General features: G+C 39.1%; 2 protein-coding genes across 6 annotated transcripts; one reads left to right on the forward strand and one right to left on the reverse strand.

The window, feature by feature from the left end:
- On the reverse strand, window positions 1-27,836 carry Trm1 (tRNA methyltransferase 1). Of its 4 annotated transcripts, XM_087354761.1 has the most exons (15): window positions 27,692-27,835; window positions 26,663-26,838; window positions 26,375-26,513; window positions 25,332-25,519; window positions 24,905-25,133; window positions 24,159-24,307; window positions 23,535-23,688; window positions 22,779-22,993; window positions 21,542-21,841; window positions 15,798-19,849; window positions 9,781-15,609; window positions 8,235-8,473; window positions 5,531-5,633; window positions 929-1,525; window positions 1-449 (listed from the first exon to the last, which is right to left on the reverse strand). In XM_087354761.1, the coding sequence occupies exons 2-10, from the start codon at window positions 26,809-26,811 to the stop codon at window positions 19,729-19,731; spliced, it is 1,644 nt and encodes a 547-aa protein (XP_087210887.1). In that variant the 5' UTR covers window positions 26,812-26,838; window positions 27,692-27,835; the 3' UTR covers window positions 1-449; window positions 929-1,525; window positions 5,531-5,633; window positions 8,235-8,473; window positions 9,781-15,609; window positions 15,798-19,728. The 4 variants fall into 4 exon arrangements, with proteins under 4 accessions (XP_087210887.1, XP_087210885.1, XP_087210884.1 ...); XM_087354759.1 differs by having other exon boundaries at window positions 1-1,525; window positions 27,605-27,836; XM_087354758.1 differs by having other exon boundaries at window positions 1-1,525.
- LOC110835738 (glutamate receptor U1) lies at window positions 749-21,389 on the forward strand. Of its 2 annotated transcripts, none has more exons than XM_087354757.1 (10): window positions 749-882; window positions 12,044-12,204; window positions 12,989-13,105; window positions 13,644-13,892; window positions 14,612-14,730; window positions 15,455-15,625; window positions 15,839-16,065; window positions 16,663-16,874; window positions 17,631-17,902; window positions 18,359-21,389. In XM_087354757.1, exons 1-10 carry the CDS (start codon window positions 876-878, stop codon window positions 18,564-18,566), a joined length of 1,743 nt encoding a protein of 580 aa, XP_087210883.1. In that variant the 5' UTR covers window positions 749-875; the 3' UTR covers window positions 18,567-21,389. The 2 variants fall into 2 exon arrangements, with proteins under 2 accessions (XP_087210883.1, XP_021931954.1); XM_022076262.2 differs by lacking the exon at window positions 749-882 and adding an exon at window positions 11,440-11,581.
- Window positions 27,837-27,943: the final 107 nt, after the last annotated feature.

The raw sequence follows: 27,943 nt of genomic DNA on the forward strand, positions 1-27,943 counted from the left end.
TTCTGTATCATTCTATATATTCTTTATTATTTCATAAGCATACAACTACAAGGCATCATGTTTCCATCACTGCACTCTCAATGTATATGACTGGTATTACAACAGACATCATTATTATTATTGTTTCTCTCGAACAAGACGTTTTGGAAACTATTTCCATCGCCAGGTAAAAGGGGAGAACATTCAAAAACACTGTACTCGCGAGCAACTAATACAATGGATTACAGACAATGGTACCAACATTAACATAATTATACAGCATGTAATAAGTGTTCTGGAGGTTTCCACTTGACGATGATGCTAATGTTGGCTTCAGAGAAACTCGCTAATGCAGCCTGAGTGATGGAGATGGTGGTCAGAACTTGAGACCTTCCGTGTAGTGCGTAACGCAGAACTTCTCCCTGCACAGATGACACCGAGTTTCTTCTCCAGTATCAGTTATGGCAGTCCTAGAAAAAGAAATATATAAATAGCATTTTCATCTTCGATGCAGTACAGTCTGTAGCGGGCTGTGGTTGTACTTCTGATGGAAATATTACTATTGTAGTAGGAATGAACACGTGGATGACTTAGGGTAGAGGGTAATAGATAAACATTTTTATATATATCGAGTAGCGCGGGCAGGGTAGCCAAGTGTGCACCAAGTACAATGTGTGGTTTTCACTGGTGAGTCTGAAGATGGCTGTCTTCTTTGTTGTAGCTCCTGTAGTCTGGTTGAAGTTTGCCAATGCTTCAGAGGTCCTCTCCATCGTCAGGGTAATGGAAAAACTTAGTTATAGGAGACTGGCAGTGGGGATTGGGAACGAATAGGAGCTGGGGACATGGGGGGCTCTCATAAGGGCTCCTCAGGTTCCTGCCATATTATCAACTGACATATGGGAGGTGAGTGGATGTGGTGTGCCCTGAAAAGGGCAGGGTAATGGCTTACTGGCAATGCTGTATGGGATGTTACGGCCACAGCGGATTTATCTGACTGGTCCAGCCGGATGTGGCACTGGTGCTGCTTTCTCAGACCTCTCCCTCTCATGTCCCTTTCCTTCCTGCTGGCCAAGGTGTGGCATGCCCTGCTCCTGTTAGTTCCCAGGCCCTCACATTTCTGACTCCAGTCGGCACTGGTTATGCCAAGGCTCTTTGCCAATATTTCAGAGGTCCTCTCCATCGTCAGGGTGGTGGGTAAGCAACACGTGTGGAAACACTCGTTCCAAGGGGCCCATCTGAGTGGGAAGTTTCCTCCAGTTTTCTTGCCTGATAACAGACGTACAGATTCCAAAACACTGTACTCGAGAGAAACGAAGACGATGGATTACAGACAATGGTACCAACATTAACATAATTATACAGCATGTAATAAGTGTTACGGAGGTTTCCATTTGAAGATGATGCTAATGTTGGGTCCTGTGAAACTTGCTAATGCAGCCCAGGTGACGTAGGTGGTGGTTGGAACACGAGACCATCCGTGTAGTGCATAATGTAGAACTTCTCCCTGCACAGATGACACAGTCTCTCTTCTTCAGTTATGGCAGTCCTAGAAAAACAAATATATCATTTTCATCTTCGATACAGTATAGTCTATAGTAGGCTGTGGTTTTACTTCTGATGGAAGTGTGTTGCTGTGCTGGAAATATTACTATTGTAGTAGGAATGAACACATGGATGACTTACGTTAGAGGGTAATACATAAGCATTTATATATCAAACAACTTTTGAACTACAGACCGAAAGGAAAGAGAAGCCTGGGAAGATTGTTAAAGAGATGGAATGCAACCATAACAGGCCACTTGGCCTAATACTTGATGATTATGATGATCAGGTAGTGCTGGCAAGGTACCCAAGTGTGCACCAAGTACAATTTGTGGTTTTCACTGTGGTGAGTGCTGCATAGTCTGGTAGAAGTTCAGTGACATTTCAGAGGTCCCTCTCTCCATCAGGGAGGTGGGTAAGCCCCAACCAAAAAGCGAACTAAGGGTGGAGTTCTGCGCAAGAGCAAGACATCGTCCCTTGCTAGGTAACACCATTCCTGCGTACAAAACGCATTGCTGGAAATGGTAAACAGAGCCTTATAACTAAAACGGGAATTTGCTTACACTAACAGATTTTTGTCATGGCAGGAGCCTCGACCATTGAAACTAAGATGTGTTGCTGCTGATGGATACCATCAGGCACCTTGTCAAAAAAATTTGGTTGTTTCTCTGTGGTTTGAACCGCTTCTGCTGACGGCCTCCGTGATCGGGGGTGGCGGGCTGTGCCCCTATTGAATTATACCCTGGCATTCACCTTACAACTGAGGAAAAACATGGAAGACATCAATCAGGGTAAGGGTAAGCCACACGTGTGGGAACACTTAGTTATTGGAGACGCAGTGAAGGAAGAGCCTTGGCCTAACCAATGGGGTTTGGGAACCAATAGGAGCTGGGGACATGCAGGAGAAAGAGAGGCCCTCATAAGGGCACAACAGGTTCCTGCCATAGGATCACCAGATATATGGGAGGTGAGTGGATGTGATGTGCCCTGAGCAAGACTGGCAATGTTGTATGGGATGCTTCCTATGTCCGTTGACAGAATGTATCAAGGGCTTCAGGCAAAGCACATCCCCATTCAAGTTCAGATGTAGCTTGGCATCCCTGATAATCCAGTCCATGTGTCTGGTGTAAAGAACAGTGGTGTGCTGGAGTTTGATGCCGTGTTCACCCATGGCAGACGTATATGCTTGCTCTAGCCAGATATGCTGGTGCCGCTTACTTCATCCTCTCTTTATTTCTATCCCTCCCTTCCCCTGCTGCTGGTCAAGCTGTGACATGCCCTCACCCAATTCTGACTCCTGCCCACGCCAAGGCTCTCCATTTTGCATATAAATGCATATTTAGGCCATTTTAATGTTTTTGGTCATATTTGTAGTTTAATGCATATTTTGGTTATATTTTGAGGATAAAATTCTTACTTTAAACTACATTTCTCAGGCATTTACAGTGAATCCTTCAGTTAGTTAAGATGCTAAAAGTGAAGTGTTTTGAAAAGTGCAAAGTTTTGAAGTTTCGTTAAAATTTTGGCGAGGAAAATTTTTAGTTCTGATGGAACAATTCTGTCCTGTAAATTTTGTGAAGTTAAAGTTACAGCTGGTAAGCGATTTAGTGTGCAACAACATTGTGATACGGCAAAACATAAAAATAATTTGAGCCGACAAACCAGTCATCAAAGCAAGCAACGACTTCTGTTCGATAACAATGCAACACCTTCACCATCTAACAAAACATTGGAATTTTGAAAGTACCTGTGTGGTGTCTGCCAACATGCCACTGAACAAAGTGAATAAAGAGCCATTCAAAGCTTTCTTGAAAAAATACACGACTCAGTTAATTCCAGGCGAATCGACATTACAAAAAACTATGTACCTGCTTGTTATGAAGATGTTCTATAAAGAATTACATGTACTGAGGGCGACAATAAGATTTGGATTTTTGATTGATGAAACAATGGATGTCTGCAGCAGATATGCAGCAAATGTTGTTATTGGCACGCTCTTTGCTGACTGTCCTGGTGACATATTCCTTCGTGATAGAGTAAACCACTCTTCTATTGCTGTACTTTTCGATGACGCAATGAAACGTTTGTGATGTCAAAAGGAGCTTCTCAAGTTACAGGGCCATATTGTGTGACAATCTCAGAAGATTTTCATTTGAGACCTTGACAATGCACATTGTTATATATTGTAATGCTGCCAAGAAAGGAGAATGAAGAAAGGTACTTAATGTTTTGAACTGTTTATTTATTTGTTATTAATGAATTTGAAATGGATGAAAGGCTGTTTCTTAATTATCATAGTTTTATAGGAGCACGTATTCTCAACATCTGATGCTGATCCAAAAGGAGGCATTTACAACTTAAAGGGACTGAGGTTTTTGATTAAAATTGCTAGGAAATCAAGTAATGTAATAGTTGTACATGCATATGTAAATACAGTGAAACCTCTATCCATCGTTCCCGGATACATCCCATACAAAATAATGTTACATTTTCCCGCTTCTATCGTTCCTCGAACTATCGTTTTATCGCATCGATCGTTCAAAAATCATAGTCCTGGCCCACAATTTTCCCGCAATGATCGTTTCTGAGAAATTATGACATTTTCGCGATGTTTTTAGAATTTAAAATGCTAGGTTTTGAGATAAATTAATACCGAAAGACGCACAATGTTTTTGGAATACGCAGTAGCGGTAACCTGTTATGTCCCCAACCAGCACATTCTTTGGAATGAGGGGTCAGTGGTGCAGGGGTGATAGTTGGAGTGAATGGTGGTGCACATTGTCAGATATTTTAGGAGTTTAATTAGGGTGCACTCATATTTCCTTCCAGGGATGCCAGATGGCATGTGCATTGTGATTTTCTTCACAAATGCATTTATTACAAGTACAAAGGAAAGGCTGGAGGCACTTTTCATTCTTCTGGTTCATCTCGTTTCCAGTGGTTCTGGGTCTTCTACAGCTATGTTTCCTTGACTTCAGCAGTAATAGTATTTCCATTCTTCCTGTTATTGTCCGGGAAGGGGGTGGGAGTGGTGAGGAAGAGGAAGACGAGGAATGCGAGCCCGAAGCATTGGCGAAAGTGAAGTAGTAGTTTTATGCTCTTAATATTAATGAACCTGACGAGGAAAACATTTTGAATGTGGAAAGAGCTCTGTTTGGCCTAAAACGTAAAGTTTCGACAAACCAGTTGTCCATTAAAGACTTTTGGTAAAAAGAAGTAACTTTGAAAGAGAAACATTCAGTTTTTTTAAATTTTTAATACTTTCCCGCAACTACCGTTTTCCCGTATTCACCGTTTTTATTTCCCACCCCCGCCAAAAAGTTGCGTCGAGGTTTCACTGTAAATAACATGAATGAAATACAAAACGCTTTTTCTTAAATTTTGGCAAATATTTTTTCGTAACTAATTAGGTCATATTTTGCCTTTGGGGGGGGGGGGGGGCATATTTCTCGGGTTTTTTAGGTCATGAACATCCGAACCCTATTAATGAGTGTTCAATAAATCAGTGTATCATAGTTGCAGCAAATTACTTTTTCTAAATTGTCTTTGAGTGAAAAAAGTTATGTAAAAAATCATGGCCACCCTCTTCAGTACTTACATATAGTTAAAACATCGTCAAGCACGTAAGGGATTTCTCCTACTGTAAATTTAATTTTCATTTATTTATATTGTTATGTGTTGGAAAACTATTCTGAGTATTCCCCCTTGCGCAGCACTACCAATGGTCAGACTCACGAGCCGCCACTGATTAGGTTGGCACTTAGTTGTAAGAACAAGCGAATTATTTTTACACTCATCCTCTCAGAGAACATCAATTCTGTTTATATATTGTTTAAGGGACAATAAATGCAACTAATAGGATGGAAACTGAAGGATTCATTCATCACATCCTAGCTGAATAACTTATGAAAATTTATGTTTAGAAATACGTTACAATGTTTTGCGCAGTATTTGTACATCTCTGTGGTTTGCTACACCAAAACAAATTTTCTACATTCAACCTCCTCACCTCTAAACCTAGCAGGGTCACGCGAAACATCGTCTGCACCATTTAGACACACCTAAAGCAGGTAACTGTGACGTTCACTTCCGAGGATATGATGGCAGCATTTCTGCAACAGAGTACAAATATTACAACAACATACCCTTTTCAAGCATAAAATGTAATGGAAGGAGTTGTCCCAGTGCTTTGAAGTACCAACAGACTGAACAGCTCAGACAGGATCCCCAAAATAATCTTAAAAGCCTTCAAACCCAGAAGATGGATTTAGAGATGTAAATATGGATGGAAAGTCTGTTTAGCTGTGTCTACCCAAAGCCACAGCACAGGAGAAATATGAAGTGCAAATATAAATAAATTCTCCATGAGAGAGCAAGATGAGCTGCATTACTACAGCAACATTTCAATGTAATGTTCCCACTTAAGCTTAACTAGTGTTTTCAGCTGGCTCTCAATTGCCCACGAGTGATCAACCCATATACACTTTCTTGAATGACTTTAGATACAAGTCATTTCCAGTTCTGAAACACCTATGATCCTTTCTGCCACTAGTTCGTAATAGCCACTTTGTGGAACATGGCAAAGCTGCTCGCTGCATTGAAACATTAGAGATTTTACTCTGGATCTTAAGAACAATACAAATCAAAAAGTATTTTGATATGGAACAAAGCTTAGGTGTTACAAGATGCCATACATTAAGCCAGCTACCACATACACATTAGAGTGACCACAGGAGAGAGTAATATCAAAACACTAGACCTTGACACTATTAAGGCAAGTAGCAATTTCACACACACACCAGGCAACCTTATTCCTTGGTTGTGGAGTATCCAATATTTTTCTTACTATCTTGAAAGGTAGCATCCTGTTTTTTTTTTCACATTAGTAATTAAAGCTTTGTAGAAACCATCTACATGGCATCAATACCCCGAATCCTCAATCTTGCATCATTCCTGCATTCTACCACAGCAGCAAGACATGAATTCATCTCAATTCTCAGTTAAAAATATGGATCCATTCAACTCAACCATGATGTAAACCATATACTTTTAGCATATGCTAATAACATTCAATGTACAAGAGCACTTGAAGATGGCATATTGAGTTATAAATCCTTTGTATTCCTTTTATGATCCCAACCCAAGTACTGTATATTCAAGCAAATTTCTTCCTTCATATAACATTTTCATGACGTATCATGGTGGTTTTCTCCAATGTAATAATTTCGATAACAGTTGGATTTTGTTCTAAGTGTGGATGGAAAATTGCACAACAAATCCATTACATGATGGGATTGATTACAGGGGTTTTTCAAATTCCTACACCATCAGTAAGCTAAATAAGCAGAAGAATAATATGAGGTGTGTTCAAAGAAACCGAACTTTTACTTTTGCTATAAAGACTTTATTGCTAATTTCACAACATTTTAAGCTCTGCCCCCTTCAAAATAGTCCCCTCTACTGGTGATACACCGTTCCTGTTTCTTCCATTGTTGGAATGCTTCCTGGAACAAACTTTCTGTGATGGCGCGCAGTTCTCTTATCACATTTTCCTGAACCACCTCTATGGTTTGGAAACGACGTCCTTTCAAAGTACTTTTAAGTTTGGGAAACAGGAAAACGTTTGCAGGGGCTAAGTCCCGAGAATAGGTTGGATGGGGCACAACGGTTGTCTGATGTTTTGCCAGATAACTACGGATGAGGAGCGACCCGTGAGCCTGCGCATTGTCGTGGTGCAACATCCAAGTCTGGTTTCCCCACAATTCATGCCTCTTCCTGTGCACAGCATCCCTCAAACGTGCTAAAACTTCCTGGTAGAACTGTTTGTTTACCATCTGACCACGTGGTACAAATTCATGATGGACAATGCCTTTCCAATCAAAAAACATAACCAACATCACCTTGACATTTGACAGACTCATCGGTGCTTTTTTTGGTCAAGGAGACCCTTTCCCCGCCCACTGGAACGATTGCATCTTGGTTTCAACATCATAGCCACAAACCCATGTCTCATCTCCTGTTATGATGTTCTTAAGAAAGTTTTCATTACCATTTGCATTGGCATGCAGTTCCTGACCGATTTCTCTCTCTGAGCATCAGTCAACAAACGCGGCACGAATTTTGCACTGACGCGACGCATCTGAAGTTTTTCAGTCAAAATTTGATGGCAAGATCCTATGCTGATACCCACTTCATCAGCAACTTCTCGGATAGTTAAACGACGATTTCCACGAATCACAGCACGAACTCTGATGACATGGTCGTCCAGGCCTGGGATCTTCACCGACCGACGTTTTGCCCTCATTAAAACGTTTAAACCACTCATAGCACTGCGTTTGGCTCATACAGTCCTCCCCGTATGCTTGGCTAAGCAATTGAAATGTCTCTGTAAAATTTTTACCAAGTTTGCAGCAAAATTTCACACATACATGCATTGTCACTTTGTCACTAATCTGATGAACAGCTTGTGCACGTGCTCAGTTCAGCGGATGTAGCTTGACGACTAATGTTCATAGCGGAACGCAGCAAATGGTAGTTTGTCGCCAAAATCTGCCGCTAGGTGCGCTCAGCAGGCGCAGCACACACTCTGTCCCTGTTGGCACGCTATTTACAAAGTTCGGTCTTTTTTGAACACACCTCGTAAGAGAGCTCTGCAGCTACTTATAGTCAGGCATGAAGCCCCAAGAATAAAGAAAAGTAATATTAAAACTTACATTAGTTTGGTACGATTCGAGGGCCTCGTGGCAGTGAGTATGAATATGGCAGTTTTCTGGGGTGTGACGTCACGCAATCTGGTAGAAATGTACCAATGTTTCAGAGGTTCTTGCTCCCTCCATCATCAAGATGATTTCTTTCTGACCCATCTGCAGCTTCAATTTCTTCTATCTTTCAAGGTGAGTCAGCTCTTTGGGATCCAAAGTACCCATGTCCATCACCAATCAGCACTGGGGTCCTGGAGACAGTTGGAAACATGGTTTGGAATATCTTTATAATACAGAGACCAGGCACTCGAGCCTCGTTTGCTACCATGTTTTAATATAGTTACATATTTGCAGCAAAACTACAAGAAAATATTCTTATATTGCTATTTATTCTACTTCTAGAACAGATTGACACTGCCATGTGAGACTCAATTCTATTACTCAACACTTGTATTATGTTGTTATTTTGATTAACTATAACTGCCAATGCAACTGAAAGATTGGTTAGATGAGTTTAATGTGTTCATAAGCAGAAATATAACAAATTTTGTCAGACTTTTCTTGGTACATATTATGTGAAAATATGCTGAACAAGTTACTCAACAGTATAACATGTCCCATGGCTTCAAAAGACGGGTCAGAATTGCGGGGATGCTATCAAGTCACATGTTCAATTCACAACTTTATTTTCAAAGTACCTAATAGTATGTTCCTTCCAGAGAGTAACAGACTTCATATCACACCCAAGAAAGAAAGTAAGTGCTATCTAAGAATGAAGATACTTTTCAGGCTCCCTGTAGATGTAAAGAAATGGGGTTCAGACTTTTGTTGGCCCATTTCAGCCTCAGTCTACTTGAAGACCATCCCGATTTGTAATCCAAACATGTATATTTTTAATACTTTGGGAAATCTGTCCCTTTGCATACTGTCAACATGCTGAATACACTGGTTTTATATTTCAAAATGTCAAATATATGTTATTTTAATACAGCTATTTGTTTCACTATAACGATCTTTTTCACTGTTGTTCTAATACATTCAATGTAAGTAGCTGTAATTCCTGTTTCGATGCTGTTATTGCGAATAACTAAAACAAAGCTTCAGGCGTAAAACTAATCCTGTTCGTAATCATTAACATTACGATAGGGTGTGTACGTGTTAAGTGTGATTTAACAAACGGCTCCTAATTTTCATAAAAGTGACACCATACATTCGAAACTCTAGATATTTGTCTATATTCACTAGGGGAGACAAACGTAGATGCTTGGTTGAAATCAACCCACTTAAAGTAGGATGAAAGTTACGCCAAGGTCATGTGTTTTCAGGACATGTTCACGTACTACCATTGTTTCAGTGAGATTTAAATAATTACCGTTATATATTCAATTTATTTTCAGAAGAAATCAAGATACGCACCACGCCGGACACCAGATTTATTTCAACATTATACCCGTCATTTGCATACTGCGGGCAGTTCTAAGCAATTATCAACTTCCTCTAATTACGTTTTTGTGGGGTTACATTTTATTATTTAATAGCAAGTTCTGAGAAGACTTACGTGTCAGCAAAAAAGAAAACCCAAAACGCTGCCTTTCCTCGCCACACCATACATCCACGAACCACCCTTCAACGCCTTGATGCATCGAAAGACCTTGCGCAAACCAACCAAGGAATTACTGCCACATACGTGGGTCCGTTCCATTGATTACCGATTCTACCCTCTTGGCAGCTGAGCAAAACTTCCCGCAAAATCATGAAATGTCGTCCTGATTTCTCAGAATTTTGATACAAACTTATATGTAGTTTTATTTAATTCGTGGCTCAATGGAAAAGTGCCCACTGAATATTTACAAAGTACTATGTTACACAGCTTAAAACAATTAAACAAGAAATGGAAATTTATGCGGTGGGGAATATTTAGATGCTTTCTATAAAATGTTTCTACTTCCCACTTATGCTATTTTAGATTTCAGTTAGAGGACAATATAAATAAAAGGTGGAATTAAAAGGACTACATGTTTTACAAATCAAAATATAGTAAGAGACTGATTTTCATGAAACTTGAAAGAACCAAAACCGTTTAAAAATTCGGATAGGGGTTACGACTCATGGTTATTCTGCCATAATTCGAACACGATATAATAAACTTAGCTGACACGACCATCCATCTGTATGTCAATTTCACAAATGCTGGCCTGTTTTTGTTGATACACGTTTTTACAATTTTACTTGCTATCACCCCAAAGGATGAATGAGGTATCATACACAACTTTGCAGGTTAAAGTCGTCCTCTCAGGAGACATATCAATACCATTGCCATTTAATCTTGGGCACATTACAGAATTACTACAGTATGTCACTATGCATCAAATGACCTGCTGCTAAGAAAATTGTTTGCCTGTGTCAGTCACTTTTATTGGAGTAACTTATTTGAATGTCAGGATGTATGAACAGCTTGTCAAATGTCTGTCTCTCTCTGTTATTAAATGGAGATATGTCATGGCTGCAGCCACTCACTGTCACTATTTTAAACCAGTACAGAAAAGATAAGTAAATTGACAATGCTGGCTCTCAGTGTTAATTATTCCAGACATGAAAATTCATGCAATTTAAAAAAATGGGTTTGACATGCCTCACAAGTCTTATATAATATGCTTTGCTGTCATAGTTTCCAAATAGATGGAAAGATATCTCTTAATCAGGTTCAAGTGGTGGCCCTTTTTCTGCCTTAACATAAAAACTGTCATTTTCAAAATTAATATCATACATGCATCACATTAATTTGTGATGAAAAATTGATGCAAGTTGAAGTTATTAATTAAGTTATTTGACAAGTAAAAATTGGAGAAAGTAGTGTAGCAGAATACATTATTTTTATCTTCTGGTACATTCACATAGTGATTTCTCTGTAAAACCACTATTGACTTGTGGCTGCATACAAAACCTGTCTGAATTAAATATGCAACTCACATGGTCCAATATTTGTTCAAAATTCACAGGTTTTCCATGAATTAACCTCAGCATTACAAGAAGCTGAGTTGTCAGTTACATGCTGTGTGTGACTGCCGCACTTCAGGAGGCTCAGTGGTCCACTAAACATGGTGATATAGAGGAAAATGGCAATGAACTGAACCAATGACATTCAGCCTGCCACCTGTCACTTTACTGACCAAGGAATCCTGGTGCTGACTGTCACTTGCCTGTGGTCTATGCAGCTATGAAGTACAGTTTGGGGCTGCCATGCTTTATGCTAGTTACTGTCACATCAGCTTTACGACTGCATAATGTTATTTCTACTTTTGTTGAAGATCTGGTATGTTTGCAGCAGTGGCGTCACATTGTGCTAGTATACTGTTCAGGTAATTAATCAAATGTGACGAAGCGGTTCGCAGTCCATTTTCCCAAATGAGTAAATCATTATCTTATAACCGTTACATCTGCTTTTTCTTACTAATATGTTTCCACTTAATGCACATCATTCAATAATAAAGCTTTTCCATCAATCTCTGTCTTCCCACATTTCCTCCTCCATTTCTTCGCATGGACTTACTTCCTTCCGTGTGACGTCTTTCCTAACTTATCATTTCCATCTTGATCTTCCTGTTGTGCATTTTTCTTTTACTCTCATGTTCAATATCTTCTTTGAAATTGTCTCTTCATTCACTCTTAAAATGTGTCCACACAATCTCATGTTATTTGTCAGTTTGCATGGCACATAAATGTCACCACCTAATTAAAGAAAAATTCTGCTGCTGAATTTAATATTGTCACATTTACATCTAATTTCAAATTGGTCACAGTGTATAATGTGATTTTTTCAGATGACCAGGAGTTTCTGTACCAGGGCACCAAGAGACTGCCGTTCGTTTATGTACAGTTTCTCTCTGGAGATGACATCCTCTTCAAGCCACCTCAAGAGGCATTCTCCATGCCTATTGTTGTTCTCCCATCTTGTTTTCTCAAAACAGATTTTATAGTTCAGGTCTCTTTCTTTTTCATGAGCTCAAAGTATCCTGAGCATCTGCATGCAACACCCACACCTTAGACCATATATAGTCACTGTTACAGATCACACCTAAAATATAACTGTTATTTTGTCAATGTTTATGTGGTATTTATTTAAGCAAGCTCTACTGAAGACATTAATGAACCTCATAATCCATAAAAATTGAGGAACTTTATCTCCAACTGAGTGACAATCAGCTTCTCAAGATCTCTACTGCATTGAGTTTAATTAGTTGTTTACTTAACATAAAACCAAATTAACCTTTTTGAAGCCAAAGCTTATCTTAAAATTTAAACAGTCCATGCCCAAAAGAAAACACAACCTATAACCAATACAAAGATCAAACAGTTAATTCCAGTAAGGGAAATAATCGCTGCTTACTCCGAGAATCTTATGAAACTAATAAGTACACTTTTGCAAAAAATGCATAATTACTGATACATCACGTGGTATATATAGTTACCACTTGGCCTTAAATGGTTAATACGCTCCTTATTTCTGTTAAACAACTCATATTTTACTGTATATCATAAAAAGTTATAAAATTTCAGAACAAGATGAATATGATTAAAGAAAGAAATTTTCATCTGCAATAAACATATTAGTCCATATAGCAATGCATGTCTGCATATAACATATATTTATAAAATATGTGTACCTGTCTGTTCTTGTTAATTCTTTTCTTTAATACACTGGCAGTCAAAAAATAAAATTCAGGTGAGGATATTTCATAACCATTATTCATCATTTACATTTCTAGGCCAATCAGAGTGGACTCTTCACTAAAATGTTCTCGTGGTGGCTACTGGTAATGGAAAGTGGATATGAACCTCACAAAACTGGCTACACAACACACACAAGATTCCAACATCTACAGGTAGGGCACTAACCCCCAGAAATTTATGTGTGCCATTACACATCTCAAATAACTCCAAGATGTGAATTACCTTATTTCATTTTATATGTGAGTAACATCATAATTACAAATTTTAATTTCATTAGCATATTTTTTGAAAAACACTTTCTCAAAACCTGCCTGTCTAATGAATCTGTTTAATCCTAATACAACAGCCATCAACTATCACTATTGTCTGTACGAGTGTGCCTTTCACGCAATGAGAAAAATAAGGAAATTAAGTTCTGATGGTGACAACTCTGGTAGCAAAAAAAAATGAGGTCTGGCAGAGAATGCATTTGGCAGTAATATGGAATCAGGCAGTCTGTTTTGTGCATTTCGCAAGAATCTAGTTCCTGTCACTGAAGATGTGAAAACATTTTAATTTCTTGCAATTTGCAAAGAAACTTCTGTAGTAAAATTTATTGTTATCCAACACAAAAAATTTTTGATCCCATCACCTTTGATGAGTCAACATGCTTAAATAACATATAGTTGTCAGCACTGTCTTCATTTATAGGCTGGTGTGGGAAGTCATGTGAACATTGTCAGTTTTTGGTCCACTCTCAATGAAGTGACAGGTGTCGTGTGGGATGCTTATAAGTTGGGTGCAGATGCCCCTTTATGCACCAATTTCAATGCCCAGTGGCACTATGCCCCAAAGAGAAGTGGATGGGGGATATTTACACAACTGCCTTCCTACATGGATAAGCTGCTCGCCCGGTCACACGACATGACCAGTGTCATCCTGAGGGTTGGCGTAATTGTGGTAAGCATTGGATACACTTTAGCAGAAGATGGTTGGAGTCTACAGATATAATTTTAATACACTGATTGGTGTAATATATATACATGCCAGACAGGAATTTTTTGTAAAGTTGAGTGACCATTACCTTCCCAAGAAATATTCTGCAACATGGGATTAATGAAGTTCATATTGTTCAGTGTTTAAGATGCAACAGTCTACTGTGGATCACTACGAACAAAAACTGTCAAACACTCTATTCTCTTGTTTTTTCCTCAGTGTGAAAGACCAAGTTTCACACCCATATATAACAAGTAAAATTATAGTTCAGTATAATTTAATCATTAGGAGAAACAACAGCAAATACTGACCAAATATAACTGAACCATTAGAACACCTGCTTTGTATTCAGAAGGTCCCAGGTTCAAATCTCAATCAGGAGACTGGCTATGACTGAGCTATCCGTGGTTATTCTCAGCTCCTCCAGGCAAACACTGGGTTAGTCTTCCTTCAACATCCCATCCCATTCATTATCCAAGAACTATCACATCACCTGACACTATGTATCTGAGCTACTGACCCCGTTGCTAAAGAAAGCATAAACACACTAAATAAAACAGCAAGAACTGAACAGATATGTTCAGTTTATGTAGTAGCAACACTTAACAAGGATTGGACATGTATATGAAGACCAACTGCTTGCTATTTCAGAATTAATCCAAGATGTGTTGCACTCTCTTCAGGGAAAACCAGACCATGGGTTTGACTGCAGAGCAGAGCTGAACAAGCTGGGACACATAGTTGCAGTGCGTGGCTACAGTGCACACATCTTGAGCACACTGATAGACCTGCTGCACTTCAAGTATGCACAACTGTTCCTCTTTTGTAACAGGTCACTATGTTAAAGAGACCTGGAGTGGGCCTGTCCGTGTCTGTCTGTCACGTTCTTTTTTGCAATCAACAATCAGAATCAGAGTACACATGTCGAATTTTGTCTTCCTTTCCTTTTGTTCACTGGTTTACACATTATATTCACAGAATGAGAAAGTTCCCATTAAAACAGGACTTTCATCTAATACAAGTTCTACTGCTGACAACTTCTATAACCTAAGCATAACATGTCTTAAGGAGGTGATGTCACTTGTAAGTCTGGAAGACTGAGTCATGGCAGTATAACCACTACATCAGTCACAGACCAACAATCCACTTAAAATGTTTTGTACCAGATGGTTTAACAAAATTAAATTACTTAATATTACAGTAACCTGAGATGGTGTAAACCACTTAATTCTTTATAGGGAAGTGATAACTATGTATACCACCAGCATTTACATTAATAACTCAGCATGTAATTCAAAGGGAATGTTCATGAATTTCACCTGGTTCTAAGGATAATCACCAAAATATTTAATACAATTAAAAGACAAATATTTGTAAAGAATTTTTTTTTTTTTTTTTGGGGGGGGGGGATACTGAACTATCATCCACTTGCCATAATCTATTATAATATATATGATGCCATGAAAAGACAAAAATAAGGTTTGACTGACTGTAGTGCTTACTTACCTATTCTCCATATGTTTCAGGGTTGAGTTTGTGGGAAGTGATTCCTGGGGCTCACAGGATGATGAAGGCGTGTGGTTCGGACTGTTGGGGATGGTAGCAGAAAATGTGGTTGACCTCATGCTGTGTCACCCCACAGTGACTGCGGACAGGACGGCAGCAGCACGGTTCCTGCACCCTACCTTGGACAGCAGGTGAACACATAAATCAGACTCCGGAAACCAAATAATGGCAGTAGGACCATGAATACCACTAGCAAAACTTAGGCTATGTTTGTCGTGCGCAATACGAATATAAAAGGAAGTTCATGTCTATCTGTTACTTTCATATCCAAAGGGACCAAGTTCTGGCTTTTTATTTGCTCACCATAGTCATACATGCAACAAGTAAGTTTCCACTGTTTCCAGGCGTATGCTAGCATATAGAGCAGCTGGGTTGCCCCTCACACAAGATGTATTCATCCTAACATTCACTGGCTCACTGTGGTTGGTATGTCTATTGATGGCACTAGTGTTGCTGGCTGCTAGCTTCCGTGTCGCATCGCTGCAGACTGCCAAGTTTCTGTCAGAACAGCCTGAACCTTGGACATGGGTGGAGATCACACTATGGGCAGTAGCAGCCACTTGTCAACAAGGTGAGCTGACCGATGGCCTGATGACTGAATTATGACGTTATAATGGTATGACTATCAGGCATGGACAAAGTTTTACCACTGTGCAAGTTAAGTTACATCTATTTTATGAGCAATCTTATACTTGGTTCTGAATTATTTGGTATGTCCACTGTCATGAATAATAAATGTTGCTGAATCTACTTCAAACCAGATAAGCCAACAATTATTTCACCCTACATTTACTAAATTGTGATATTTTGCTCTAAAATAAATGTAAGATAGAATAAAATAGGTATATAGAATAAGAACACAAATTTTCAGTAGAAAATCTAATAACAAATTGGCCACACAGAATCAAATAAGTACTGACTTAACAAAATTCTCAGTTTTACAAAGTTTTTCATTCCTCATCTAGCTCACTGTGTAAGAAATAATAGTTATGAATATATTTATGAAATTCAATTAATGAAATTCCAATTTGGCAGCGACATCTAGGTTCGTGTGGTGCAAGTATACAGAAATAAAGTCTCAGTGCATCTACATGAAACATCTTTGAAGTCAGATGTTTCATTTTTCAGCAGCGCAATGCAATTTGTATGTGTGCTACTTGTTTTGCAGGCTTCAGCAAGGAACCACAAGGCATCGCCTGCAAGACAGTCTTCATAACTGGCTATACGGCATCATACCTCTTGTACACATGGTTTGCAGCAGGGGTCACATCCCTGCTGGCTGTGCAAGGACAAGACACGCATCTGCAGCTCTCAGATGTTGCTCAAATGGGCACTGATTTCTCAGCATCCTGGGATGGCCTTCTGCCAGAATTCTTCATGGTGAGAACACTGTAAAACTTAATCACTTTGTTTAAATTAAACAAGTAGTTGATGGCCACATCGATTAAGGAGTAACAGAAGGAACAAGGACCTTAAAGTCTCTTCCACTTCAATATTGTCGTTTTCGGGGGCTACGCCTCTCTTTTACAAGTGAGGCGTTTGTTATCAGAACACACAGGCAGAACTGTCATACCTGAAGTGGATAAAATATGAAGTCATTCAAAGACTATGTCATGTGTTACAGTTGTTTTACTTTAGTTTTAAGTAATCGAGGGTAGAGTGGGGTAGAATAGGTAGGCTTAGGGTATGGTGGGCTGTACAGAGCTAGGTTAGACTAGCATGGTCTAGGTTATGGAACAGTGGGTAGGTAAGTGCAGACTTGGATTGGCTGTTTGATTAGTTGAATCTCTTGACAACTGAATAAACTTCCATTCACTAATATAAAGATTTTCAACCTTGTGGAAAACAATGTCTGTTTTGTAAGATTTGAGGTTTTCACAGTGGTGAGTATAAAGATTCCTGTCTTCTGGGTTGTTGCGCTGTGTAGTCTGGTTGATGTTAGCCAGCGTTTCAGAGGTCATACTGCCTCCGTCATCAGAGCAAAAAATGATTCATCGCCCTGATGACGGAGGCAGTATGACCTCTGACCTCAACCAGACTACACAGCGCAACAACCCAGAAGACAGGAATCTTCAATGTATGTTTTGTTCCTTGCAACTAATCAGTCACCATTTTGTGTTACTTCTTGATGCATAGAATTCACCAGATGCTGCAGCACAAGAACTTTACTTAACGCAGTTACGAAGAGAACGCAACAAAGTACACATATTAGATCAGCTGTTCTTACAACTTCATGGTGACAACAAGGTTTGCATGGCAAGTGAGCACCCTCTAAAACACTTCATGTCCACAAGACTGACTGCAGATGAAGCATGTCAGCTGACACTCTCACCGGTAACTGGCACAAAGCATACAAAAGCCTGGGCTGTTCCCCAGGGTTCATCTTATGCTGACATCTTAAATTATTGGTACAATTAAATTTCTCTTACATGAATTGCAAGACATACACTTACATGTATTTAACACAAGAATTCTTACATATTCATCTTAAAGAAACTAGCACTGTCCTATTATATGCCATGAAGCCACTTGAAAAAGAGGAGGTACGACTCACTCTTTCTTGGTGGCACTAGATGGGCAAGTGGTCAGCATCATGCCCCACCCATTCTTTACCCATGGGAAAATCCCCTGTACCCACTCGGTATGAGGCAGAGTTGATTATCTTCATTCCTTTAATGTCAATAAATAGCCCATAAGTCCTTTATAGAAATATTAAATCTATTTTTATCTCATATGTCCAGCCAGCCAGTCCAGCTTCAAGAATGACACAAAACCATGTGTAAATCAAGTTGTATATAACTTGTACTTTGGTGAAAAATTCAGAAACATGAACTCAATTGACAACATGTAATATTTGTTTGTAGGCTGCTACGGCTCCGTGAGGCAGGCCTTCTACAGTTGGGCCTGAAGCGAAGCATGGTAACTCTCACATCTTGCAACAATGGTTCTGGTTATTCCAGTGCTGGGATTGGACATGTCTTGTCAGCTGTGGGCATTCTGGCCTCTGGAACCATGGCTGCACTCTTATTACTTATTGCAGAGTTTACATGGCACCATCACAGGCACCAATGATCACGCACTGCACTGTTTAGTCAATTGTGTGTAAGAAACAGCTAAACTGTTATTTCGTGGTTAATAAATCCAAATGTAAACATTACGGGGGGGAGGGGGCCACGCGCACACACACACAGAGGCAAAGTTTCAATACCTCTAATGAAGCTGAAATTTTTTCAACATCTTTTGTTTACGTACTAAAACCACAATGTTTTAGAAATGGGTTATATTTCTGACATCAGATGTCTTCATAAAAATTCCTACTATGCTAAGGCCTTATTTCCAAAATGTTGCCTAAGTTACATTTAACAGTCTGCCATGAAAATTTAATGATATTTCAGCGGCACAAAGTACGAATAAGGAAAATACAAATTAAGTTTTATTCTCATTAAGTATACTCACAGCTCATTTCTCAGAGACAGAACCCTACAATCGTTTTGCAACAAAGAAACATGTCACTGGACAAAATTTCTTCATCATCATAGCTACTACAACACATGTAGTTTACAACTTCTAGCATATGTAAAAATGTAACATAATTATTTACATTACCTTCTGAAATGCTGAAAATCAGATACACAAAGCAACAATTTTGGGTTTTGTATCAGTATCTTGATACCTTACTTGGTACAAGATCGGTTTTATACAGAATAGCTCATGGTGTAGGAGCTCCCATTGTAAGCACAGTCATCACTCAGCTGGTGAAGACACTCCAAACTTTTATGGCAGTACCCGAAATGACATTACTGTACACCCAGAAGCATGCCACTGGACCATATCCTGAGACACTTGAATTTATTCCTCACATATATATCAAGAATCTATCCTTCCATTTATGTCTAGATCTCCCCAATGGTCTTTTCATTTGCATTCTGATAAAAATGTTGCATACATTTCTCACTTCCCTGCACACACTACATGTCATCAACATCACAGCCTTGATTTGATTACCCTACTAAAATTTGATTTAGGGTAAAAATATGAAACTCGTCAATTAGCAATTTTCTCCACCTTCATGTTATTTCTCTTTCTCAAAATCAAACATGTTCCCAAGAACCTTGTTCTCAAACATCCTCAATCAATGTTCTCCCATAGAATGAAATAAAACATTACATTCCCACATATTTTGAAATTTGTAAAATTATTCTGTGTAATAACCAAAGTGAAAAATGTGGGAGCCTCAGCTGCTTACTGTTTGCTCGTCTCTCTTCATCTGTTTTGTGCAACCATCAGTTGACTCTGACCTGTTCCTCTTTCCTTGATTCTTCCTGCTCTTCTCCATTTTTCCTTCTCCTTGGATGCTGTAAAAGTGATGGCGATTGAGACCATTAAACTCAGTATTACATCATCTTCATCAATGATATCACAAATGTCATCATATTACCACCTTCTTGGTCTAAAAGGACGGACATATACACACAGTTAAAAAGGGTGGGTAAGTTTATGAGATTTGTGGTTCTCACAGTGGTAAAGATGTTCATGATGGTCATCTGGATTGTGATGCCAAGTGGACGTGTACCAGTATTTTAAATGAACACAATGCCTCCATCTTCAGCCCTAACAATCACCATGGACAGGACTAGTAAGTTGGTTATTCAGATACTACTCAACCATTACAAACACTACCACAAGCCTAGTGGAAAAGATCAAAGGATTCTGTAACACAAGAGCTGCGTCTGGTTTTTTTTAACCATTACGAATACACAAAATTCGGTGGGGTGACTCTCACTTCCTTTTTGCTTGTGTATAACTGAAAATGTCATAAATTTTATTCTTTTATATGTTTTAAAGGTTTACTGTAGGCTAGAGTATATTTACTGCTATGCTATGTATATAATACACTAAGAAGTATTAACCCTTTGCAAACCAGCCGGCTGATCTGTCAACCGAAGCACTAGCTGTTAAGCCACGAATTTGGCCAATCCGTCGTTACCTACTAAATCTGATGTTTCAATTACATACAAGGCTCCCAGATGGCAACACAGGGCTGCATCAGATAGTTTATACCTTAGTTCATGCTTTTCTCTACAGATTGATCTTCTAGGCCAACAAAAAATATTTTGTTTGAACAAATGAAATTCGTTGAGCTCGGAAGTGGACCTTGTGGCGTGATTACAATGACTGCTTGTGAATTTCGCTGTATTTTTGTTAAGACAAGTGTTTAGCCTTGTAATTGTGTTTTTAGTTGATGTTTATATAGAGCTTATGATAGGGTTTTGTTATTTTCCTTGGTTTATTGTATATAAGGTGCAAGTTCAAGAATGGATGGAGCCGATATTTTTGATTATTTGGATACTATAGATAGTGATAGTGACATTATTCCAGAAAGTGTCTCTGAATTTACTGAAAGTGATGATGACTGTGCTGCAGAAAAAAAGGCACACCTGCTGACACTATGTCCAGCATTGAATTTCCGTGTGCATTGTTTTACAAAAAGTATTGTAGTTCAGGAACAGATAACAGTACAGAAACTCATATCTAATTATGCAGAAAGAAATGTTCTTTCTTGCAGGACAAGTGATGAAGAAGGAAGACAAAACACAATTTATGATTTTACCTCCTGAAAATAAATTTTTTTCTGTAAATATTTTTCAATATTTCAAAATTGTTTGTAAGCTAACTATAACATTAGGATATATGAGATATTTGTTTTCCTAATCTACGGTATTTAGTGTATAAGTGTGATTTTTTTCATATGTATGTGTGTAAAATTCTTATCTTGGTGAATTTTTACATTTTAAGTTGTAAATATGTGAAAATTGGCCTCGGTATTTTGAATAGGATTTTGTAAATAGGTTTCAGGGTTCAAATGGTTAATAAATGAAGGCAATTCAACTTTGATTCATTTCATTATTATGATTAAATTCTTAGGATTAATTAAATTTATCTCCTGATCCAAAACTTTGTTTTTCAACTACATCCAGCTCCTGATGATGAGTGCACTGAATGTAATGTCTGGATTTGACATTCTCTATTGTAAAGCTTCAACTTACTTGTGTCTAGCCTTCATGCCAGGGCCCCAGAATCGCTGGGGGTTCTCCTGGAAACGAGACAGGCCCCTCTCACGGGACTCTGGGTTTGCATCAGATCGCAATTCCATGTTGATCTCAGTAACAGGTTCTCGAGACAGAATAGCTGCTGCTACACCCACAAGCCTATCCTGTCGAACAGGGTGCATCTTAACCCAGTGCCTCATTATATCCCACACGACACTGGCTGGAGCATCTGTTTTGACAGACATGCGGTTAGCATGTGAGAAAGACACACGGTAACCAGCATTCATCAGTGCAGACCTGAAAAGCATGGAACATTGTGCCAATTTCAATTACCAATTTACTAACTCCATAGAGCATGGATCTTAGTGAGAAGCTGACAGTTATTCATCCGGTCAATAACTACTCATGTTATATTACAGCTGTCTGTTTGTTATTCTGTTCATAAGACTCTGAGCGGAACCTATCCTAAGCGAGATGAATCAAATCTACATTCTCACACTTATTTCTTTAGTACCTAATTTAATAGTAAGTAGGATTTTAGGTTCCCACAGTTGTTCCTTGGCTCTACAACCCAGTTGTGGGTCTTCACTGCCTCCTTTTCAGAGGTTTCCTAGCCTTTTGAAGGGTGCATTTGCTAGCAGTGAGTGACCAGCCCACTGCCTCTGCACAATTTCTACTCAATCCTGATTTGCCTGCTAGAGCCATCTAGCAGAGAATCAGGAGACTTGTGAGAAATGGCCGCTGAATTTTGGTTACGAAACATCTCGTTCATGCTCGTAAGGTTCTGTTACATGCCGTAAATCTATGACACGGGACCGCCGGCTTTACTTCCCCTCATAAGGAAGTTGTGCTACAGATTTTTATCACCCTTAAAAATCCATCGACCTCAGCTGGGTTTGAACCTGTGAACCTTGGGTCCAGTGGCAAGCACACTAACCACCATTCCACTGAGGGCGACAGGTTCTCACAGTGGCAAGTACGAAAATGAGAGTGTTCAAGGTTGCACCACCATGTATTCTGGTAGTTTACCAATGGTTCTGAAGTCCTTGCTGCCTCCATCATCAGGGTGATCTCATCATGCTACAACCCAGACAACAGCCTTCTTCTTTAATTTAATATAATAACCCCACATATACCCAGAATCCGTCGGAACTTCCGGGGACAGTTGCAAGTATTTTCCTCCAATATGTGGTGAACATACAAGTTTCACACACAATGTCATGTGACAACTTACCGAAACTGCATCATGGGCATGGTTTCTGAATGTATGATGGAGCAAAGTCTATCCACTGTATAATACAGTGGGACTTCTGTGAGCTCTTCTCGAACTACAGCAAGTACCCCTTGCATCCTGCGTGATGTGCCAAACTCGCCACCACCAGCTAGTTGCTCAAGTCGTATCACAAACATCTCATCATGCAGGGGTCCACTCCAAATGGGTCCTCCAATCTGCACACAACATAAATAACATTTTATATATGTGGGTATGGCCATTTATAAAACAAAATGTTTATATCAAGTCCCTCTGCGCCAGTCTAAATCACTGTTCACAACAATGATGATCTGAAATTAAAAGATTAAAATCAAGTAAGTCAGTACAGCAGTAATGAGTCCACCTCAAATTTAGGAAGTATCCAGTTAAAATTCATTCATGCCTGTCTCTTCCAAGTGGTCTCTTTCCCCCCCCCCCCCCCCCCCCCCCCACACACACACACAAATTAGAACTTTGTAATAATATCTCATCTATCCCATGCATGTTGCATGCCCTGTTCATCTCATCCTCATCTGATCACATTAACATTTTGTGGTCTGCAAAAATTAAGAAGCTCCTCCTTCCACACTTTTTTTGACTCTGCTGTTGCTCTGTCAATCTATAAACCAGATATTCAAAGCACAAACATCCTCAATCAATGCTCTTCCATCCTTCAAATCACACTGTCAAGTCCACTGTAGGTAGGAACCAAGATATAGAGACTTCAGTCTTACTTACATGGTGTTTATGGCCACACTGTTCACACACGGCTCCAACTGGAGGGCCATGTGGCAACGTAAACTTCAATTTGTCCCCATACTGATGGGACACTCCAAGAGGTTGTAGTGACAGGGTCTCACAACCCGTACATTGAAACACAAGTGCCAACTTGCTGCAACACAAGAAATAAGAAAACTGTGAAATTCTGTTAATATGCATGTGCACAATCTACATTACTAACTTAAGACAGTGAAAATAAAGTGACATCCACATTTACTGACAGGCTAAATTAACAATTCCAGCAGAGCCCTTCCTGCAAAGCCAACAGTCTCTTGGCTGGATATTAAATTCCTCGCCCTTTATGAAAATTAATGGTTCATTACAGTGTTCCTAAAATCCCACCATTAGATCCTATTGATCCAGATAACTCTACATCACGCTTTCATACTTCTACAAGTAAACTCCCAGACCAACAAAGAACTCATGTGAAGTGTCATGATGATAGGCCCAATATAATGTCACTGATACCAAAATAACAAACTACTGCATAAAAACTGCTGCTAACTGGTTTGTATTTACTCAAATACTGCCATCTTACAAGCACTTGCACATAAAGTGGGAATTGTATGGGTGAGCAGTTACCTAGTAGTTTTCTTGCATACAGCGGGGCCGCTAAACATCCTGACAAACACACGCACATAGAAGTCTGCACTGAGAGACAGGAGCGGTACAATGTAGCGACCATACCGGTTGGCATGAGACTCAACACACTGCAGGACTATCCTCAGTGCCTGAATAATTAACCACAATTAGCAAGGGAATCTACATATAACAATTCAAAAAATGAGGCATAACTTCGTAAGAAACTTCCAGACAAAATTAATACATCAAACAAAGTACACATGCAAATGGCTTGCCACCAGCACTTGTAGAGAAGAGGGGGGGTCCACTCGAGGTAAGAAGTTATGTGGATTCAAAACTCACAGGAATTTTGAACTTTATATTACTGCGTAGGCTTATTACTGAATTTGCCTAAATACAAGGCTTAAATTTTTCTTGAAAATAAAGTTATCTCCCAAAAGAACTGACTGCAGAGCTCCTCGTAAAGTATCTAATAAAAGTGAATGTGCAACAACATAACACACATTTGTTGGGAACATACTTGCAGAAACAGATCTCAGAACCACAAGAATATTTTGTGCAACACGATCATTGAACAAGCTTCCTCTCATCTAAGCCTGATGTTCCAGTAAATACCCAGTATGTCTATGAAGATGGTGTTTGTGTTACAATTGTGGCTTGCATGCAACATTTACAGCTATTATATTGATGGTTCTGGTGTCAAAACGGATAAAGTAATTTCTCTACGTGTATTTGCAGCCACATACCATCTCATGACAAGACTTGATATGTAGAGACACAGCTCCATACTTGGAGTAGCAAGTCTCAGGACAGTTTCCTGCGAGTACAGCCATGTCAGTACATGTCACCAGCAGAACACCACCATCACTCACACACTGCACAGCAGCATCTAGAAATGGGGATGGGCATCCATAAGGATCAAGATCCACAGCACTGAACCTGTCGCTGAACCGCCTGTGCTTGTACATCACCAACCTGTAAACACAGTACATCAACATGTTCGCAGTGTGATCACTGTATCACTTCACCACTTTTCTCCATCTAGTGTCAACGTCTAGAACAACAGTTCTAAACCTTTAAGATCTAAGGCCACTAATGAGATACTTTTACATTTGGTTTCTCAAGAAAGCTGCAATATGTACAGGGAAAATAGTATAATACAATGAAACTCACACAGCATCATCATGGCTAGTTGTGACAAGGTGGTCCACCCCATTGTGTACAACATTATCTCGAATGCTGGAAGCCGCTTGTGCTGAAATATCATTGGCTACAATTTCCCTCACTCCTGGCACTTCCTTCGCATATCTGATGCTGCGGAGACCAGATGCTGATAACGCCTCCAAAATTGTCAGACCTTCCTGAAATCAAATAAATGTTCCACAAAACACGCACTATCAAGAACCTCTCAGAAAGAGCCAAGTACAGGAAATATAAACAGAAGAAAATACTCTGTCAATGCCGAGCACATATCAGAAGTCTTTCGTTGTGCATGGCTGGGGCTGACAGATAATAGGAGGGCCTTGATTAGGTTAGTTGCAGCCTTGGCAGTGTGGTCAAGGATCTCTGAAGAACTAACAAGATCTGGGGCGCACAATGAACCCAGCAGCAGTATAAGTACTTCGGACAACCGAAGTTGCCCCTTTAGATCAATATGATACAAAATGCAAAGTAGAAGCTAACCACTCACATCCATTAGTGCAGAAGTGAAGAATGTAAGTATCTCAAATCTAAAAGTTTGTGAGGATGGTGGTTATTTAAATAAAAAGTTTTTTTGGATGTCATCCATCATTAACAAAATAATAAAATTGAACAATCTTTCGGAGATGGGACTCTATCTCTGTCGTCAGGTAACTTGCTCTGTTGGGACCAATCGATAGAGCTAATCCCAGTTTGCTTTGTCCAGAGATAGGGATTAGCTCTATCGATTGGGCCCAACAGAGCAGGTTACCTGAAGATGGCTGATAGAGTCCCATCTCCGAAACGTCGTTCAATTTTATCATTTTATTAGACGATGGATAACATCCAAAAAACTTTTTATTTGAAGAATGTAAGTAATTTTACCTCCACTCCCTCTCTACACCTTCATGGCGCATACTTGAATACCTTATCAATTCCAACTAACTTCTGCCTTTCTAAATCAGGATTCTGATATTCTTATGTACTGCTCCATTGCTCTCACTCTTACTAGCAGAGGGCTGAAGTTTCTACTGTACCTCGTATTTTATCCCAGCTGTCAACTTCTCTACTGGAACATCTGAAGAACCATCTTCTAGTGATTTTTCATTTTTCTTCATGTTTCTCTCCCGCAATGTTTGGTAATGGTCTTGTGCACATAATGTCAGAACTGCAATACTTTACAAACCAAAAATACATCAGATGTGACCCCCCTTCCAACTTACAAACTGACACACATAGATGAATGCAAGTAAAACCAATATCATCAACAATCATTGATTCCTTGTATAAAAACTGATATCAGAATAGAATTCTTCTACACATACCTTAAATCCCTATTAAATTCTTGAACAGGGTTGTAAAATACGTTTTTGGATGAATAAATCAGCACCTCTGCCTTGCCTTCAGTGATAACTTTCTTCTCACTGTCACGACATGTCTCTTCTTTCTCACCAGTTTTATCCATCTGGATCATACTTACATCACACTTGTAACAGTACACCTAAAATTGAAAGAATACAACTTGAGAAAAAAGATCCAAATTTCATAATTAAAAGTTATATATGCTTATTTAACACACAAATCAGCTTTTGGACCAGCTACAGACATACATAACACTTTTCTTTTGCCATTCATTATAGTCTCAAAGCTCGATTAAGCTAATAACCTGTACAAATTAATGCAAGAGTAGATTAATCTAATTAGCATAATTCCTTACAAAAAATAAATGTATAATAAAAAATTATAACAAAAATTATAATATAACAACTTCAAACAGTCTGAAGTTGTCTGCTGAGTCATGTATTTTTATGTGACACTAGACAAAGGTATGTCATCAGCTGCAAACACAGACCGCTGTACTTCCCTAATTAAAATTCAGAGTTTGGGCAAAGTGCTGACGAAGCAACGTCAGGTTGCCATGGACAGCATGAAACAACTAAGCAAAATTTACAATTCTCTGGACCCTCGCTAGAACGTGCTCACATGTGTCCTTTGCATTTTAAAGTCCCCCAAATTCGTAACGGGAGCAATATAAAAATCTTACTTCATATATCACCCAGTATCCAGGAAATCTTAATAATAGCAATGAACGTTTTTTTCGCCCTATAAAGATTCTTTCCAACATGTATCACCAATTCACCTTGTAAAATATATTTCTACAAATATTACATTTCAACATACACAAATATTGCTGTCCTATATATATTTATTATTATTAATTACAATCAACATACCCAACTATGAACCGACTTATTTAGAACTCTAACCTGGTGCAAATAGAAGTAAATGTTATACCCTGATTAGTGGTAAAATAACGGCCACACACAAATGAACAATTTTACAGCAACTCATACCTCTTCTGCATCGTGTCCGCTATTTCACTACAAATTAACCCTATTTTCTCGCTACATCATTAACCGGAACAGCTCCATTTTCCTTTCTTCTATCTAGATGTCGCTAAACCAACATACCAACAAACAGATCTTAAATTCGATGTTATAAGTTGGCTGCCCTCAAGCACGTATTGTGCTGCCATCTGTGAGCAACTACAGTGGAACAATCGATTTGTCCAAAATAACACCCGGAGCTCGGTCGCCAATCACATC

Source organism: Zootermopsis nevadensis, unplaced genomic scaffold (genome assembly GCF_977971745.1).
Source record: "Zootermopsis nevadensis isolate Lab colony 2312 unplaced genomic scaffold, Znev_1.0 Znev_ptg000024l, whole genome shotgun sequence".
NCBI lineage: Eukaryota > Metazoa > Arthropoda > Insecta > Blattodea > Termopsidae > Zootermopsis > Zootermopsis nevadensis.

Coding starts and splice junctions, on each gene's coding strand:
- LOC110835738 (XM_022076262.2), top strand. CDS start 11,440: ATGAAGTACAGTTTGGGGCTGCCATGCTTTATGCTAGTTACTGTCACA. Junction 13,893..14,611: donor TGAGGGTTGGCGTAATTGTG/GTAAGCATTGGA, acceptor CACTCTCTTCAG/GGAAAACCAGACCATGGGTT. Junction 16,066..16,662: donor AGCAGCCACTTGTCAACAAG/GTGAGCTGACCG, acceptor CTTGTTTTGCAG/GCTTCAGCAAGGAACCACAA.
- Trm1 (XM_087354759.1), bottom strand. CDS start 26,811: ATGATCCAGATGGATAAAACTGGTGAGAAAGAAGAGACATGTCGTGAC. Junction 26,514..26,662: donor GAATTTAATAGGGATTTAAG/GTATGTGTAGAA, acceptor TGGTTTGTAAAG/TATTGCAGTTCTGACATTAT. Junction 19,850..21,541: donor GGCATGAAGGCTAGACACAA/GTAAGTTGAAGC, acceptor TCACTTTTACAG/CATCCAAGGAGAAGGAAAAA.